The sequence below is a fragment of the Spinacia oleracea genome, chromosome 6, assembly GCF_020520425.1.
Source record: "Spinacia oleracea cultivar Varoflay chromosome 6, BTI_SOV_V1, whole genome shotgun sequence".
Classification (NCBI taxonomy): domain Eukaryota; kingdom Viridiplantae; phylum Streptophyta; class Magnoliopsida; order Caryophyllales; family Amaranthaceae; genus Spinacia; species Spinacia oleracea.
Genome location: NC_079492.1, coordinates 145,859,189 through 145,874,880, shown reverse-complemented (window position 1 = coordinate 145,874,880; position 15,692 = coordinate 145,859,189). Strand labels below are relative to the sequence as shown.

The window sequence follows — 15,692 nt, the reverse complement described above, 5'->3', positions numbered from 1 at the left end:
ATAAATGGGTTGAGTTCGTGTTTGTTTTTTGACAAAAAAATGTGACCTATTTTGGCCAAGGAAGCACGTCTGGCCTTAAAATAACTCACTAGTTTTTGGATTTGATGGGAGTAGGTTTTCCGGTTAAAGCCAAATATTGGCCTTAAAGTACATTTTTGGATGCCTAAAATCGAACTTATGATGCAAGATAGATTTTCTTGATATACTCACAAATTAATGCGTAGAAAATGAATGGTGTGTTTTATTCACTCGTTTTTCATGCACTTAACTGAATATTTTTATTTTTCTTGAACTTATTTGAGTTTCTTTTAGCTTAACCAAACTTATCTAAACTTAATTTCCCGAAATAAGGTGAACAAGAGCCTAAAATTATGGAACTACCTGGAAAAGAAAACTACGGAAAAAAATAATATTTTTTCTTATTTGATTGTTTAATACAAACTTTTCTATAAGACGGTCTTACACAAAAGACCACCTTGGTATCATACAAGTTAAGCAATGGAACTATAGTTAAGCACTTGAACTAATTAGTTAAGCACTGAAACCAATTAGTTAAGCAAAGGAATTAATTAGTTAAGCAATTGAATCAATTAATTAAGTAATTAATGTAACCAATTAGTTAAGAAATTGAACCAATTAGTTAAGCAACAAAAGTGGTCTTTCCGGTAAGGCGGTTTTACACAAAAGTTGCCGATTGTTTAATTAGTAAAACTATTGAAAAATAACATACTTTACTTAGATTAACATTGTATGGCTAACTTAATAAGAAAAATTCAGATTTACATAGTTCACCACAATTTTTCCATTAATGTTGAAAGAAAAAACTATGTAAAAGTAGATGACTCTCTTATAACTATAAAATTTCACACAATTACTTTTTTATTGTTTTCTGTCTCAAAAGACGAACATCGTTAAAATGAGTAATGCTTACAAATCTACATTTTCACTTAGTTTTGCTCATTAGTGCTAAGTTATAAAACACAATGTACATGTACAGGCCCGGCCCTGAACCGGCTTAATATAGGACACGAAACAGGGCACCCGATTGAAAAAGGCTCCCATATTCATATTTGCCTATTTGGTTTTACTGTGTAATTTTTTTAAAAAGAACTCCATCGTCTCCCAAACTGTGAAAGAGAGAGCTTATTTCTTTATTTTTCATTCTAATGAAGAAAAGAAAAGTGTCAGACGCCATTGTATGGAAAAGTATATTACAACTTTTTGCATTTTTTATTAGTTAATTTGTTTTTTTAATACTCCGTACATATTTTAATGTTTTGACCTGAACTTTTTCAGGCTTATTCATGACAGTCTGAATAGTTTACTCTGATTTCCTTTTAATTGAAGAATTTGCCTTTAAATTCTTCGGGGCCTAATTTTAGTACTAGCACAGGGCCTCCATTTCATTTGGGTCGGGCCTGTACATGTACAATTTACGCTCTATTCACAGCGGCACCAACACTTCATATAACTAAATCTTGGACTATGGGTTGATTCTTGCACACCAATAGTTGATTTTCATCAATTTGCTCCAAAAAAAAACGTTATTTTTTTACACCAATAAAGATATACCAAAATCAAAATATAATTATCCCTTAAAAAAATCAATATCTGATTACACCCTGCGTCCCTACAAAATTGCCTCATAATTTCTTTTTAATAAATATCCTTTTAAATTTGTCCTATTAAATTTGTCCCACATTTCTCTCTGTTTATCTACTTATGGGCTCACTCCCCAATAACTAGTGTGCACATTTTACACAAGCAACTGAGCAAGGCAACAAGTAAATCCGCTATTCCGCAACGGCTGTAAGCTGTAACTGTCTTGGCCTCCAAGACAGTCAGTCCCTCTCTTCTTCCATGTCCTGCAGCAAACTCAACTACCTGTAAATTTTAGCAAAGAGCAAAAAAATCAAAATCAATCACAACTCCCAAAATGAAATTTAGGGTTCATCGCAAATTCCCGGCATTCGATAATCTGTATCGATTTTCCAGTCTCAAAATCCTTCAAACTCGCAACTTCAGTCCCTCCTTCCTCTACAAGCTTCGGAGCTTTTCTTCTTCCTCTTCTGCTAAAGCTTCTTTAAACGACGCCAATAACAGCAGCTCTAATGGTCTTTTTCTATCTCTTCGAAAATTTAATTGGAAGTTTCAGTATAACTGAAGCATATGATTGAAATTATCTTGAATGATTTTTGTTGTTTTCGGCAGGAAATACATTTTTGTTGCCCGGCGCAACTGTAGCTACCATACTTATGCTTGGTGCTCTTCATGCTCGTCGCCTTTACGATGACAAGAAGGTAATTTCAAGAATGTATGCTTAATTTTATCAATGTCTTGTTCATTTTGTGTAGGAGTTTTCTCTCTAGAAAGAATTAAAACTAATTGTAGTACAATTGTCAAGCTGTATTTTCCGTTGAAATTTTGGCTGTTAATTGGATTGTTAAGTTTGCCTAATTTTGTTCTGTTTTAGCTTTTGCTTACCCATTTTGGTTTAAGTTTCTGATTTGTGACAATTTTCCTGTATATGGATTCAACTTCATGCTTACTTTGGTGGTTTATGCTTGTGAAATGTATGATGGTATGGGTCAAATGGTTTATTATTCGGTTTGCGAAATTGTTTATTGGTTGATCGAGGAAACAGCGGGAGTGCTTTATCTTAGTGCCTATATTGGTAGTTTTTGCTTGCGGAAAGTATGCTGGAATGGATAAAATGATTTAGTGTTGGGTCATTGAAATTGTTATTGATTAGCCCGGGAGGCAAAGGAATGATTGATCTTACTTTTTTTGGAAGTTTATACTCTTGAAATGTATGCTGGTGTCTATCCAATGATTTAGTGCTCATATTTTGAATGTTTTTTGTTCATAGGTTGAGGAGGCAAAGGAGAAAGGCGTTGAACCTGGGTTCCAACCTGATGCAAAAGTAATGTGCTCGTTTTATTGTCAACTTGGCTATTCACAAGCCATTTATCCAAAATTGATGCATAAATTTGATACTTGCTTGACATTATTTGGGTTTGCTTGCTATGCCCGTTTCAGGCATCATTTTTGAGTCTTCTACCCCTCCGCACCATTTCTCGAATGTGGGGTTCTTTGATGAGTGTGGTAAGTTACTACTTCGACTTGTCTGTAAATAGAGCAATTTGTTTACCTAATGAATATAGATGACTTGATTGGCTTTTCATGATCTTTCATAATATGCCCTGATGTGGTGGTCAAAATGAACTTTCACTTGGTTAATTTGCCACAGGAACTTCCTATACAAATGCGACCTTATGTATACAAAGCATGGGCACGGGCATTTCATTCAAGTAAAGTCATTTGCATTGCTTTTATTGCTTATCTTTTATCACTTGACATCAATGATGACTTCACTGTCTGTCTTTATTCATTTTGAGCTGTTGTGAGTCTTAATGCAAGATTACATAAAGGAACTTTTATGAAAAGCTATCTTTTGCAGACTTAGAGGAGGTAGCTTTGCCTTTGGAAGAATATCCCTCTATGCGGGATTTCTTTGCTCGGAAGCTGAGAGCGGGTTGCAGACCTATAGATAATGATTCCCAATGCCTGGTAACTGGTAACAGCTTCTTGGTTTCTGAATTTGTCTAACAAGCTCATTCTGAAATATGCTTTTTTAATAGGTGCTCGTTTTTTTATGATGACAGATCAGCCCTGTGGATGGTACTGTTGTGAGATTTGGCGAGTTGAAAGAACCTGGTGCTATGATTGAGCAAGTCAAAGGTTTTTCCTATTCTGTGTCCGCTCTTCTTGGACAAAATTCGTTTCTTCCCATGGTCTCCGGGAAAGACGTGGTTGAAAAGAGCAGTGAGGCAGATAATGGCCATAGGGATCAAACTAAGAAGTCATGGTGGAGAGTTTCTTTATCTTCGCCTAAAATTCAGTATCCAGTATCTGCTAGGTAAGTGGCTCTTCAGACTTCACACCATTGATGCTCCAAAGAAATTCTTCATGATTGCTTATTTTTTACTCCTTGACATTAACTCTTTGCAATTGTTGTTCATATTTTGTTGAGGGAGAAGAAATATATACATACAAGCTGAAACAGATCTTTGGTTCTGCATATCATTTATTCATGAGTGGTTCTTCACGGTCTTGCTTATCACTTGTCCCAGTAGGATAGTGGCTAGTTGCATTATGTTCCTTGTGTGTTCAAATTGTTGCTCATGCATTGATCTAATATGTGGGCCAGATGGCCTTTAATTTGATTCCTTTGCATTGTTGAAATTGTAGTTATTTTCTTATGCAGGTATTTTATTTCATAGTTGATATATGCCTGCTGTGTTTCATGCCTTTTCAAGTTCACAAATGCAGTTTCACATCCACTAATAATCGAAAATATTTTGCAGTCCAATGAAAGGTCTTTTTTATTGTGTCTTGTACCTAAGCCCTGGAGACTACCATCGTGTACATTCACCTGTTGACTGGAATGTTCTAGTTCGCAGACATTTTTCAGGTGATTCAGAAATTCATTTTATTTATAGAAAGCTCTATCTAGAACAAGTTTTTGTCTGTAGAGAGATAATTAATATTCGTGGTGTGTATAGCCAACTTCAACTTCTTGGACCACAATGTCGTTATTTCCCATGTAATCTTTCAGATGCTATTCAGTTGGTTGAAGGGTTATGTCAGGAATCTGGCTAGTCTAGCTATGTGCTTCATTTAGATTGCCTTGTGGCAGGCAGTAGCTTGAGTTTAAAGGTCCTTAAAAGATACAAGCTCATATCTTGTCTTCTTTGGACGTGAAGCACTGAAGCTATTGTGTTTTACCATAGACATTTATCAATGTTCATCTTCTGATATACCTGTTTATGACCTTGCTGGTTGAATCCTTATAAATTTAACAGCTGGTCCACCTAGTCAACAAATAGACCCGAGCAAGTTCACTAGCCGATGTTTTGCATTTTTCTTCTGCTGCCATAAGTTTTAAGTTTTACTTTGGTTGACGCTTAAAAGTAGTTAATTATTGATCATAATGATATGATTTTAACTATAAGATTAAGAGTCAATTTTATTGTTACAGGTCATCTTTATCCTGTGAATGAGCGTGCTACTAGAACAATCAGAAACCTCTACGTGGAGAATGAAAGGGTATGCAGAATTCTTATGTCTCGTAACTTGTATTGCAGCTTTAGAAATTGATTCGCAGAATCACTTGTCAGCTAAGAAAGAGAACTTTCTTATTGCTAGTGTCAAACTTGGAGACACCTTTAGCCTAATTTGCTTTTATAGCGATCATTTTTGGCACTTGGAGTAACCGCCTTCTGTTTTACTTTTTCTATTATTTGTGGTTGGTGAAAATCTAGCTAAAAATCAAGACAAACAATGGCAGACATACTAGCGGCTTCTCCTATAATCTGCATGTGCTTAAAAGTCTATATAACAGGGGAAAATACTTTTTTTGTTCTTTAAACATTGTGCGTAAGAAATTATGTTTTCTTGAAGTTCCGCAATAGTCATATGCAGGTCGCTAGTCTTTTATACTACATCACTGTCAGCCAATAAAATGTATTCACGCCTTCTAATCATGTATCATGGGTGATGGGTCTGGGATTTTAACATCAGTAGAAGAACTGCAGCTGTAGAACTGACATGATTTCCTACAGTAAGAAGCTAAACACTATATGTTCTAGAATCTGTATCTGATCCTTTCACATTTTTCTGAATGAAAATTTCTCTGTTTACAATTCATTTGCTGCTTTGTCTTGCCAGATTGTGCTGGAAGGTCAGTGGCAACAAGGATATTTTGCGCTTGCAGCAGTAGGTGCTACAAACATAGGTTCTATTGAGGTGATCATTATATATTATATCTCATTTTATTTAACTTGATGTCCTTTGCTTTAATTTAGCTCGATTTGTTTGCCAATAAATGGTGTGCGTGCTGCTTGGTGAAATAACCCCTTTATGTAATACTTTCTCCATATTTTTTTTACTTGCAATGTTTCCCTTTTGTGGAAGTTGCATATTACCTGCAACATATCCATTTACAAAAAAATGGATGTGCACTACGTAGACATTGCTAGTAAAAAAAGATATAGTAAAACAAATGGTATAACCCTTATGAAGCCTTGTTGCCTAGTAGCAAGATGTGTACTTGATACTGATAGCTGACATACAAGTTTTTAGAACTTTCTTGACCTTTTCAATGATCAGTTCTTGAATATGTTTACTTCCTTGCACATCAGCTTTACATTGAGCCAGAGCTGCAGACGAATCGTTCTAGAAAGAAGTTTCTACAGTCAGAGCCACCCGAGGAGCGCATGTATGAACAAGAAGGTGGCTTTTTGGTGAAGAAAGGGGAAGAGGTTAGAATTGAAATTGAAATTCCCTTCAAAACTGGTTTACCATTTAGATTTTCTTGTTATGTCTGAGATATTGGTCAAGTCATAATTCTTTTGATTTTGCCAGTCTAAAACCTACGGTTTACTTTTTTGTAATGTTTCATTTTTTTGAGTTGTAATTCCAAAATGGTTTTTTTGGAACTTCTTATCAGTTCAGTCTTGATAATTTCATTAAAATTTCAGGTAGCAGCTTTCAATATGGGATCAACAGTGGTCCTTGTCTTTCAGGCTCCGGTAGCGAAGTCATCAAAAGACAACGTATCGACAGACTTCCGATTCAATATCAAACGTGGTGATAGAATCCGTGTGGGAGAAGCCCTTGGGAGATGGAATGATTCACAGAAGAAAGAGTGAAGGACGTGGAGGGAACTTGTAGGAGCACACAGAATACATTAGTAGTGACAGGAATATCATAGAAAATTTAACCATTGCAACTATGGAGATAGCTTTACTAACAAAATATGTGTCCCCATTTAAGAATGTACATGGTAAATGTTTGGTATTGTGAGAAATTAACTGCGCATATTTGGAGAAAGGGGTTACATTATACACCAGTTTTGAGGCTATATTGAGAACTGTTCTTTCTTTCAACTGCATAAACCATGCTTACTCTTTATCTTCAGCCGTGAGCAGGTGATGCGACTTCTTGAGGATGATGTACAATTCAATTGGCATTTGTCTACCTAAGTCACATGAATTGGCTTACATATTCATGAAATTTATCCGTGTATTAGTCATTAGATGATGTCTGGGAATGTAAATGAGAATGAAAATCACAAATATTGTGTAGATATCTAGAACTTTAATTCAGTAAACAAGAATGATGCGGCTGTATAACATTTGTCTCTACTCACTTATGGCAATCTTTGCTAGGATTATGCAATTGCAATCAGTTTTTACAGAAGGATAGCAAGACTTTAAAGAGTTGTGGGTTCCCAGTTGAGATGAAAGTTGGTCAAATTTCAGATTTGGATGATCAAAGGACCACTTGATAGATTCTCCTCCAGTGCTTATTTAGTAGAGGATGGGAGTTTGTCATTCAGTCAGAGATCTTGCTTTGATGCCATTGAACTTCCCTGCAAACTTCTCTAGAAAGGGAAATTTTTGTTTCTGATAATTGAACACTGTTATAGGTACATTTAACAAGCATTTCAGTATACACTGGACGGGCTGCACGCATTTGCCCCAGACCGCGCACAGATATAAGCCCCTGTATACTGTTTTTAACTGCAATTAACATCCAACAACAAAGTAGCAAATGCACAAATAACCACATTTTTTTTTGAAGCATGTAGCTCATTGTATAATACTCCGTAAATCAGAACTCAAGAAATTCGAAATACAAGGAGGGATATCGTCTTCCCACACCCTTTGGCCAAACACCCATGGTTGGAGATGAGCCAAAGTATGAGCGATTTTGTTTCCATTGCGTTTAACAAAGGATCAAGTAACATCTTCAAAAATAGAAACTAACATCAGAATATCATCTATGATCAAATGCAAACTATTCAACCCTTGCAGCTGATTTTGCAGAGCACGAATCACCACCAAACAATCACTCTCCAACACCACTATAACCAAGCCTACATCCCTGGCCACACGAAGACCCCATAGCACAGCCATAGCTTCCGCCACCACGGGCTGCCACACCTGCTTAAACTGAACAGCAGCACAGGCATAAAAAGCCCCTGCATCATCCCTGCAGACCACCCCTAAGCCCGTGCCCACCTCACCCAACATACCCGCATCAACATTCACCTTGAACCATCCCTCACTTGGCCTCGCCCACACAGTAAGGTGTACTGCACCACCTCCTACAGCCCTCCCAACTGCCATCTTCCCCTCTCCCCCCCCCCCCCCGCAGCTCTGCACAAATTTTCAATGCATACCATAGGGTACCCTCCGCCTCGGGGGTAATGCCCTCAATTGTTTCTCGCACTCCAGATCGCCCAACAAATTGTAACCACTTCTTCCATCTCTTCGCTGTCCAATTTCTCAAAACATAACTCCCACCAGTCAACTAAGGAGGGGCATCTCAAGAGTGCTAGGCATTCGAACTTACTTACCTTCCACACCTCATGAGCTAACGGGCAGTCCTTCAGGGCGTGCATTACTGATTCATCCTCACATGAACCGCATATACTGCAAGTAGCCACATAGTTGGGTAATCGGTGACTCAAACTCTTCCTCATAGGTAAAGCATCTGCGCAAGCTCTCCAGGCAAAGATTTTAGCACCCTTAGCCTCCACACCTTCAACCACAGTACCTTCCCGTCCGAAGCAAATGCAGCAGACTCTGCATTATGATCACCAAAGATGGCCTTGTAAGCAGACCTCACCGAGTACTTCCGTTCTTCTCAAGGTCCCAACAAATCGTGTCATCCGGCATTCGCGCACTAAGCAGGATACCAGGCACTCTGTCGTGTTCAAAGGGGAGGAAGAGTTCTTGTACTAGTTGCACATTCCAGCTCCCTGACAGTGGGTCTATGAGAGCACCCACCTCCAAACTCGCAGGCGAAGCACCCCTAGGAGATAAGATGGGCCTCGATTGAGTACCAGCCTACCAGGTAACCAAGGGTCAGGACCAAACTCAAATACTTTCTCCATTACCACCCTTCATCTCATGCCCCGGCGAACCACCCATCTAGCCTCCCATATACCTCGCCAGGTATAGCTTGGATTGAGACAGTATTAAACTAAAAGGAAAGTAAGTTGATGGGTCACAAGTCAAGGGAGATCTCTTGAGGAAGGTTTTTTTGTTAACTTCTTAAACTAAAAGGAAAGTAATTTGAGACAGTATTAAACTAAAAGGAAAGTAATTTGATACAGTATGTACATAGATCTCTTGAGGAAGGTTTTTTTTTTGTTAACTTCTGGCCTCAGGTAGTTTCCAAACTAAAAGGAAAGTAATTTGAGAACAGCATTAGAACACCTCCTTCAACAGAAAAGGAAAGATGAGAAGAGCGACAAGTTGACAACAGTTAAATGGGATGGAAAACACGGAGTCAAGAAATTCATCACTGAAAATCATCACGGCTGAAAGGGGTTGAGAGAAAAAATCCTAGCAAAAAGGGTATTTACTATTTAAATCACAAGTGAAACAGAACAAAAGCGAAATCATCAAAAAGGGATTGGAGCAGGGGAGTGTGTGCTTGTTTTAGGATAGGTGTTCAGATTAACTACTCAAACACATTCATCTTTTTTGCCCAAGCCATTTAAATAGGAATTGGACAACTTCGTGATTGATTCTTTCCCAATTGACTGAAAAATAAAATTCTATCAGAGGCAATACCTAACGAAGAAAAGTAGCACCACTCATCGCTGCCAACAAAGAAAAAGGCTTTATTCTGTTCTGGACTTCTGGGTGATCAGAGGCAAATCAGGCAATACCTAATGAAGAAAATTTAACAAGCGTCATGAAAAATGAATGTGGCGAGTTGGTGATAGGTCCTATAATGCCTTAGTCCAACCAAAATGAAAGATTAGTGAGATTTCTAACAAAGTTAGATGCCTCATTTGAAGCATCCCTTGATTTCCTCATGACACTCCTCCCGTAATTATATACAAAGTATTTCGTAGGTGATAAAAATAGTAATGTAAGCAGGACACCAATCAGTTAATGTAAGCAGCCCTAGAAACCAAAACCAACCAACCCATGTCTTCAATCCTAAAGATTCAAGCATGCTGTTCACTGCATTGTACATCACTTATTCCACCAATCCAAAGGCCCCAGATTATTCAAAACTTAAACTCCTAACCCTAAAGAGAAGAAGCTTTCTCAAAAGTCTGCTCGTTTATGCCAACTGTCTGTCAATCCAGCCATAAGTCCATCTCTTTTCCAAGCCACTAAACACTAGCATTTCCCCAATATAAATTTAGTTCATTTCTAAATTCAAATAAGGGAGGTTATATTAGGCTTAAGTTCAAAATGCAACTACGAACTCAGCCCAGAAAGATGAGTCTCTGAGCTGTATCATCAAAAGGAAAGGAAGATGATATCTAAGTAAATCAACTCTAAGTCTCTAGGTTCCACATAAAAACATAATTAGAAAATCCAGAGAGTTCCAAGAACTGAATTAATGGGGTGCACAGCAACAACATCTATCAAATAAACTTTTATATTTTCCATATATGAAGTCAACATGAATCATCAAAATCCATAGAACTGAATCAAAATTAAGCTGAAGAAAACAATAAGGAAGCAATACCACATTGTTCAATGAGCATTTCCATAAAATAAAAACTCAAAACCCCTTTCTCATATAACAAGAATCATCAATTCCATATGACCATACATTTACATGACTACTATCTGCATCAGTCAGTGCATTACATTACATTTTTTCTTATGTTACTCTTCATACCCAAATGGACACGCCGATGAAATCTATAATCTCGTCTAAGATCAAAATTGCTCATATCAAGCCCTTGTTCCTGAAAATACAACCAAATCACACCCTTGAAATCCTTCCAAAGTTTTTTGGAAATTAAAACCAAGGGAAAACTAAATTCATTTACATCACTAAATGAACAATCAAACCATCAACCAAATTTTCAAGTAAACTGCAATCAAATTCAATTTCACATCAAAAAAGGATCTTAATGAACATTTAACCCACTAACTATTAAAAATTTCAACTTCTTCACAACAACAATAAGAATTCTTCAACAAATGCAAAATCCTCGAAAATTGGAGAAAACCTAAATTACACAATTACAAATTAAATTGAAGTGCAATGAGAATCTGGAAAATGGGGGGTAAAGAGATACCTACGTCTGTTTGGAGAAAGAGGGAGAAGAAGGAACACGCTTGTTGCGAAACATCATATAACCCAGCGGAAATACGACGCCGATCATCATCACCATTGCTCCGATCAAATACCTCACTGGACTTGGTGGGTCTACTTCTATCAATTTTCCAATCTGCCAATATCCAAATTTATTATTGCCCATTTCCAAAAATGGGTCGGAGATCTAATTAGCTACTGCAAAAAAAGTAAACCAAAATCGATAGAACGAATTGGAGAGAGAAAAGCTTACTTACAGGCATTATTGAAGACTGAATTGCGCAAAGAGATCTGTATTTTTGTTAGAATGATTGCTGGATTTGTGCACTGATGATGAATTGATGATGATGATGATGATGCTGAAAGAATACTGCAAAAAAAGTACTTCGTATTGTTTTCGTTCTCGATTGGACTCTGGTTGATTTTGGATTCGGGTTTTGACTTACCCGATAAATATTTCGAATAGCGTAAATCATAGGAAATTTTGTAAAACTCTACCTTTAAACTTGGTGATTTTGTGAATTGCTAACTTATAAAAACCTTTTTTTAATTTAACTACCTTATAAGTTTGGTTTGTTTGACTAACACTACCATTTGACGTTTTTCGTTAATGTTTTCCGTCGTGTATTTCTTCTATTCTTTTAAATATCTCTGTTTATTTGTCATTTTGTGCATTTGCCATATTAAAATAACCGTTGTAGTGGAGTCCAAAGACGTAAAACATTAACAAAAAACGGCAAATGGTAGTGTTAGTCAAACAAACCAAACTTATAAGGTAGTAAAATATAATTTCCTTTTTAAAAGGTAGCAATTCACAAAACCACCAAACTTAAAGGTAGTGTTTCACCAAATTTCCATCATATTCCCTCCGTTTTTTTTATTGTTGTATCCGTTTCCATTTTAAGCGTTTCGTATTGTTGTATTTATTTAGAATCTATTATATTTTTGGACATACATTTTATCCTAAAATACCCTTACATTTCTATCTAATTACATAAATACCTAAAGATTTTACCCATATTCCCACCTAATTTTCCCCACCCATAATATTTAATTCTTTTCCCTTCCCCATATACTCACTCTCTCACCTACTTTATCACCAATCATTATCACTCCTCTCTCTTACTTTATTTCTTTATTATTTTCTCACTCCTTTATTTATTATAATCTCTTACACTCAATCATTTCTCTTACACCAAATCATTACACTTATACCCATACAAATCAAGATTCCAATTTTCTTAAAAACCACACCAGATTTCAAATGGATACATCAAAAAGAAATGGAGGGGCTGAGGGAGTAATATGAAGCTGTGTTCATATTTGGAATGACAAGGGGTAACGGACTAGCCACCAATACCAATGAAGATATACTTGAGTACACTGGATGCAATTCAAAATATTGGATAATTTAATTATCGGATTTTTCATGAAATACCCCCGAATTTTGGCGTAATTCACCAAATGCCCCTCGACTTTCAGAAATTCACCAAATGCCCCTCACAAATGACTTAATACCCAAAATACCCTTACTAATGATGCGCCGTTAGTCCTCCGTTAACCTAATTTTCAAATTCACCAAATACCTCTATTTTAATACTTATTTCACCAAATACCCTTATTCAGAAACTTAATTCACCAAATACCAATAACTTAAAATTACTCATTTTGATGCTCAACGACTAGTTTTTGTGTTTGAAAATTAGCCGTTGCTTATTGTTTGCTTATAAATACTCTTTTTCTGACGATTTATTGTAGTTTTCCTATTATTTTGTTAATTTCATATCATTTTTGTCATGAGTTTTCTTTCAAAATCATCATCCACACCCAATGAGTCCACATATGTAAGAGTCCCAAATAAATTTTGTTATCATGGGAGAAAATTTGACATCCGAATATCTGATACAACACTCAATCTGAAGCTCCGGTACAACACTAAAACAGAAAACACTCCTAAAAACACCTCAAAACGTCGCAACTCTTCAAGAAAATAGCTACTTCTTTTGTACCTTATTCTTTATGTGACCAATTAATTATATTTACCACGCAATCGGAAGGTATTCCTTTTTCAATATGGGAAATATCTTTAACATATGCAAACAGATTAAAAATAAAGCTCTTATTAATTTTATTCTAACGCATATGTTCCAGCTACCTCGGCTTCTATTGCTTCCATGCCACATATTTAACGTTAACTCCCTTTTGTCTTCTGTCTCTACTGCCTCCAAACATCTTTCTTCAATCTCCTAACTTTCTCTCAACCTTACAGTCGAGGCATAAAGGTTTTCCCACTTTTCTTTTGAGCTAGGTCCTATTGACATGGTCAGATTTATGGACAAATGTCTATTTTTGGATTTGAGGGAACAAGAAAAAAAAATGAAACTAAGGTATGTTCCAAAGCTCATGAACCAGTGAAAAAACATGAATCTTGACACAAAGATTTGCCTCCAAACTCAAGATTTTCACATCATGAATCCAAGTTGAAATCGAGGTTGTGATAAAAATGTATGTGTTATTGAACTTGATTTCTTAGTTTCTTTACCATTCGGACAATAAGAAAATTAAGGTGTTAGCTTTAGATTGAATTACTTCAGCTTCACTTACATAAGATCCCTTTGAAAATGGGGTTTTTTGGCCTTTTGCTCAGCTAAAGTGCATTGTCTTTACTGGATGAGGCCTGAACTTATTGGATCATAATTGAAACTTACTGAGTGTTGTATCGGAGCCTCAGATGGAAATTTCCTCCCATAATATTAGAAATTGTTTGGGACTCTTACATATGTGGATTCATGGGTGTGGATGATGATTTTGAAAGTAAAACTCATGACAAAAATGATATGAAATTAACAAAACAATAGAAAAACTACAATAAATAGTCAGAAAAGGGGTTTTTATAAGCAAACAATAAGCAACGGCTAATTTTCAAACATAAAAACTAGCCGCTGAACATCAAAATGGGTAATTTTAAGTTATGTGTATTTGGTGAATTAAGTTTCAGAATAGGGGTATTATATGAAATAAGTAATAAAATAGGGGTATTTGGTGAATTTAAAAATTAGGCTAACGGAGGACTAACGGCGCGTCATTAGTAAGGGTATTTTGGGTATTAAGTCATTTGTGAGGGGCATTTGGTGAATTTCTGAAAGTCGAGGGGCATTTGGTGAATTACGCCATAATTCGGGGGTATTTCATGAAAAATCCGTTTAATTATTGTCGTCTTAATTATTTTCCTCCGATCATCAAAACTACTAAATTCAATTATATAAAATATAATGGGAACATTATATTGGAACGAGATAAGTTCAAAAGTAGTTAGAGAAATCTCTTATCTCAAGAGTTGATTGTAGGGTAATTAACAAGAGTTATAATTGAGCGTTAAAGTTCTAATATTATCTCATACACATCACATGCATATAAGAGTATAAGACTAGTTATATATATTATAAGAAAACAACATATAGGCCCTGTTTGGCAATTGGCTGTTGGCGGTTGGCTGTCGGCTGTTTTACTTGGCTGGTTTGACTAGCTGTTCAACTTGGCTGCTTTTGTTGGCTGTTTGACTATGGATTGGTTACAAATATGTTTGGTAAAATCAGTTGTTGGCTGTTGGCTGTAGCTATGTAAAATGACATTTAAGGACATTTAATGTCTTTTATTCATTTTTCAATACATACTGTGTATTGTGTACGGAGTAAAACGTAATTACAAATAAATAAAATATAAATTAAAAATAAATTACTTTATGCAATAGTATTTAGATTATTATTTTAATTAATAATTGCGGAGTAATAATTAATAACTACGGAGTAATAATAAATAATCAATGATTAATAATTAATAATTAATAATAATTATATTAATAATAATTAAATTAATAATAATTATTAATTATTAATTAATCATTAATAATTAATGACTAATTATTAATTAATTATTCACTTTTAGTTATTAGTCATTAATTAATACTCCGTAATTTTTAATATTAATTATTAATTATTAATTATTAATTATTAGTTAATTAGTAAAAAACAAGGACAAAAAAGTAATTTAGATAGTGAAAAGCCAAAAGCCAACTCTTGTCAAAAGCTGGCTTTTATGCAAGCTAAAAAGCCAGTTACCAAACATATTTTTTTGGCTGTTTGACCAGATTAAAAAGCCAACAGCCAAAAGCCAACCAAAAAGCCAGCAAAAAGCCATTTGCCAAACAAGGCCATAATTTAGACAGAGAAACATCGATCAAACAGTGATTGAAACATCATAAAGGGCGTTTGATAACAACTTTAAGGGGGAAGGGTGGTGGGAGCAACAAACTTGGAAGAGGGCGTCAATGAGCTACTTGGATGGGGTGTGTCTTTATGACATCCACCCAACCTACAAGGAAGAGCATTTAACACAAGTCATTAATCAATCAATGAGAATATAAGCAAAAGAGATTTCAATAATTCTTGTCAAAAAATTTACCTTTTTGCCAAAAACATGATCATTACATTTTTTTTTTTTTTAAAAGGAAGAACAAACTTAGAGTTTGAGGTTATTACGTAGTGAAT

At 35.7% G+C, this 15,692-nt stretch overlaps 2 protein-coding genes across 3 annotated transcripts; one reads left to right on the top strand and one right to left on the bottom strand.

The window, feature by feature from the left end:
- Window positions 1-1,719: 1,719 nt before the first annotated feature.
- Window positions 1,720-6,950, top strand: LOC110795748 (phosphatidylserine decarboxylase proenzyme 1, mitochondrial). The gene is made up of 12 exons (XM_022000771.2): window positions 1,720-2,114; window positions 2,212-2,300; window positions 2,870-2,923; window positions 3,040-3,105; window positions 3,251-3,311; window positions 3,461-3,570; window positions 3,666-3,919; window positions 4,368-4,474; window positions 5,042-5,109; window positions 5,731-5,808; window positions 6,204-6,323; window positions 6,543-6,950. The coding sequence occupies exons 1-12, from the start codon at window positions 1,937-1,939 to the stop codon at window positions 6,711-6,713; spliced, it is 1,356 nt and encodes a 451-aa protein (XP_021856463.1). The 5' UTR covers window positions 1,720-1,936; the 3' UTR covers window positions 6,714-6,950.
- Window positions 6,951-10,458: 3,508 nt separating this feature from the next.
- Window positions 10,459-11,583, bottom strand: LOC110795757 (uncharacterized). 2 transcript variants are annotated; one of them, XM_022000782.2, is made up of 3 exons: window positions 11,403-11,583; window positions 11,129-11,281; window positions 10,459-10,792 (listed from the first exon to the last, which is right to left on the bottom strand). In XM_022000782.2, the coding sequence occupies exons 1-2, from the start codon at window positions 11,406-11,408 to the stop codon at window positions 11,129-11,131; spliced, it is 159 nt and encodes a 52-aa protein (XP_021856474.1). In that variant the 5' UTR covers window positions 11,409-11,583; the 3' UTR covers window positions 10,459-10,792. The 2 variants fall into 2 exon arrangements, with proteins under 2 accessions (XP_021856474.1, XP_021856471.1); XM_022000779.2 differs by having other exon boundaries at window positions 11,133-11,281; window positions 11,403-11,577.
- Between the last annotated feature and the right edge of the window lie 4,109 nt (window positions 11,584-15,692).

Bases quoted from the DNA above. Each gene is read 5' to 3' on its own strand.
- LOC110795748 (XM_022000771.2), top strand. From the start codon at position 1,937: ATGAAATTTAGGGTTCATCGCAAATTCCCGGCATTCGATAATCTGTAT. The intron at 5,110-5,730 runs GTATGCAGAATT...TTGTCTTGCCAG, and splicing joins TCTACGTGGAGAATGAAAGG to ATTGTGCTGGAAGGTCAGTG. The intron at 6,324-6,542 runs GTTAGAATTGAA...TTAAAATTTCAG, and splicing joins TGGTGAAGAAAGGGGAAGAG to GTAGCAGCTTTCAATATGGG.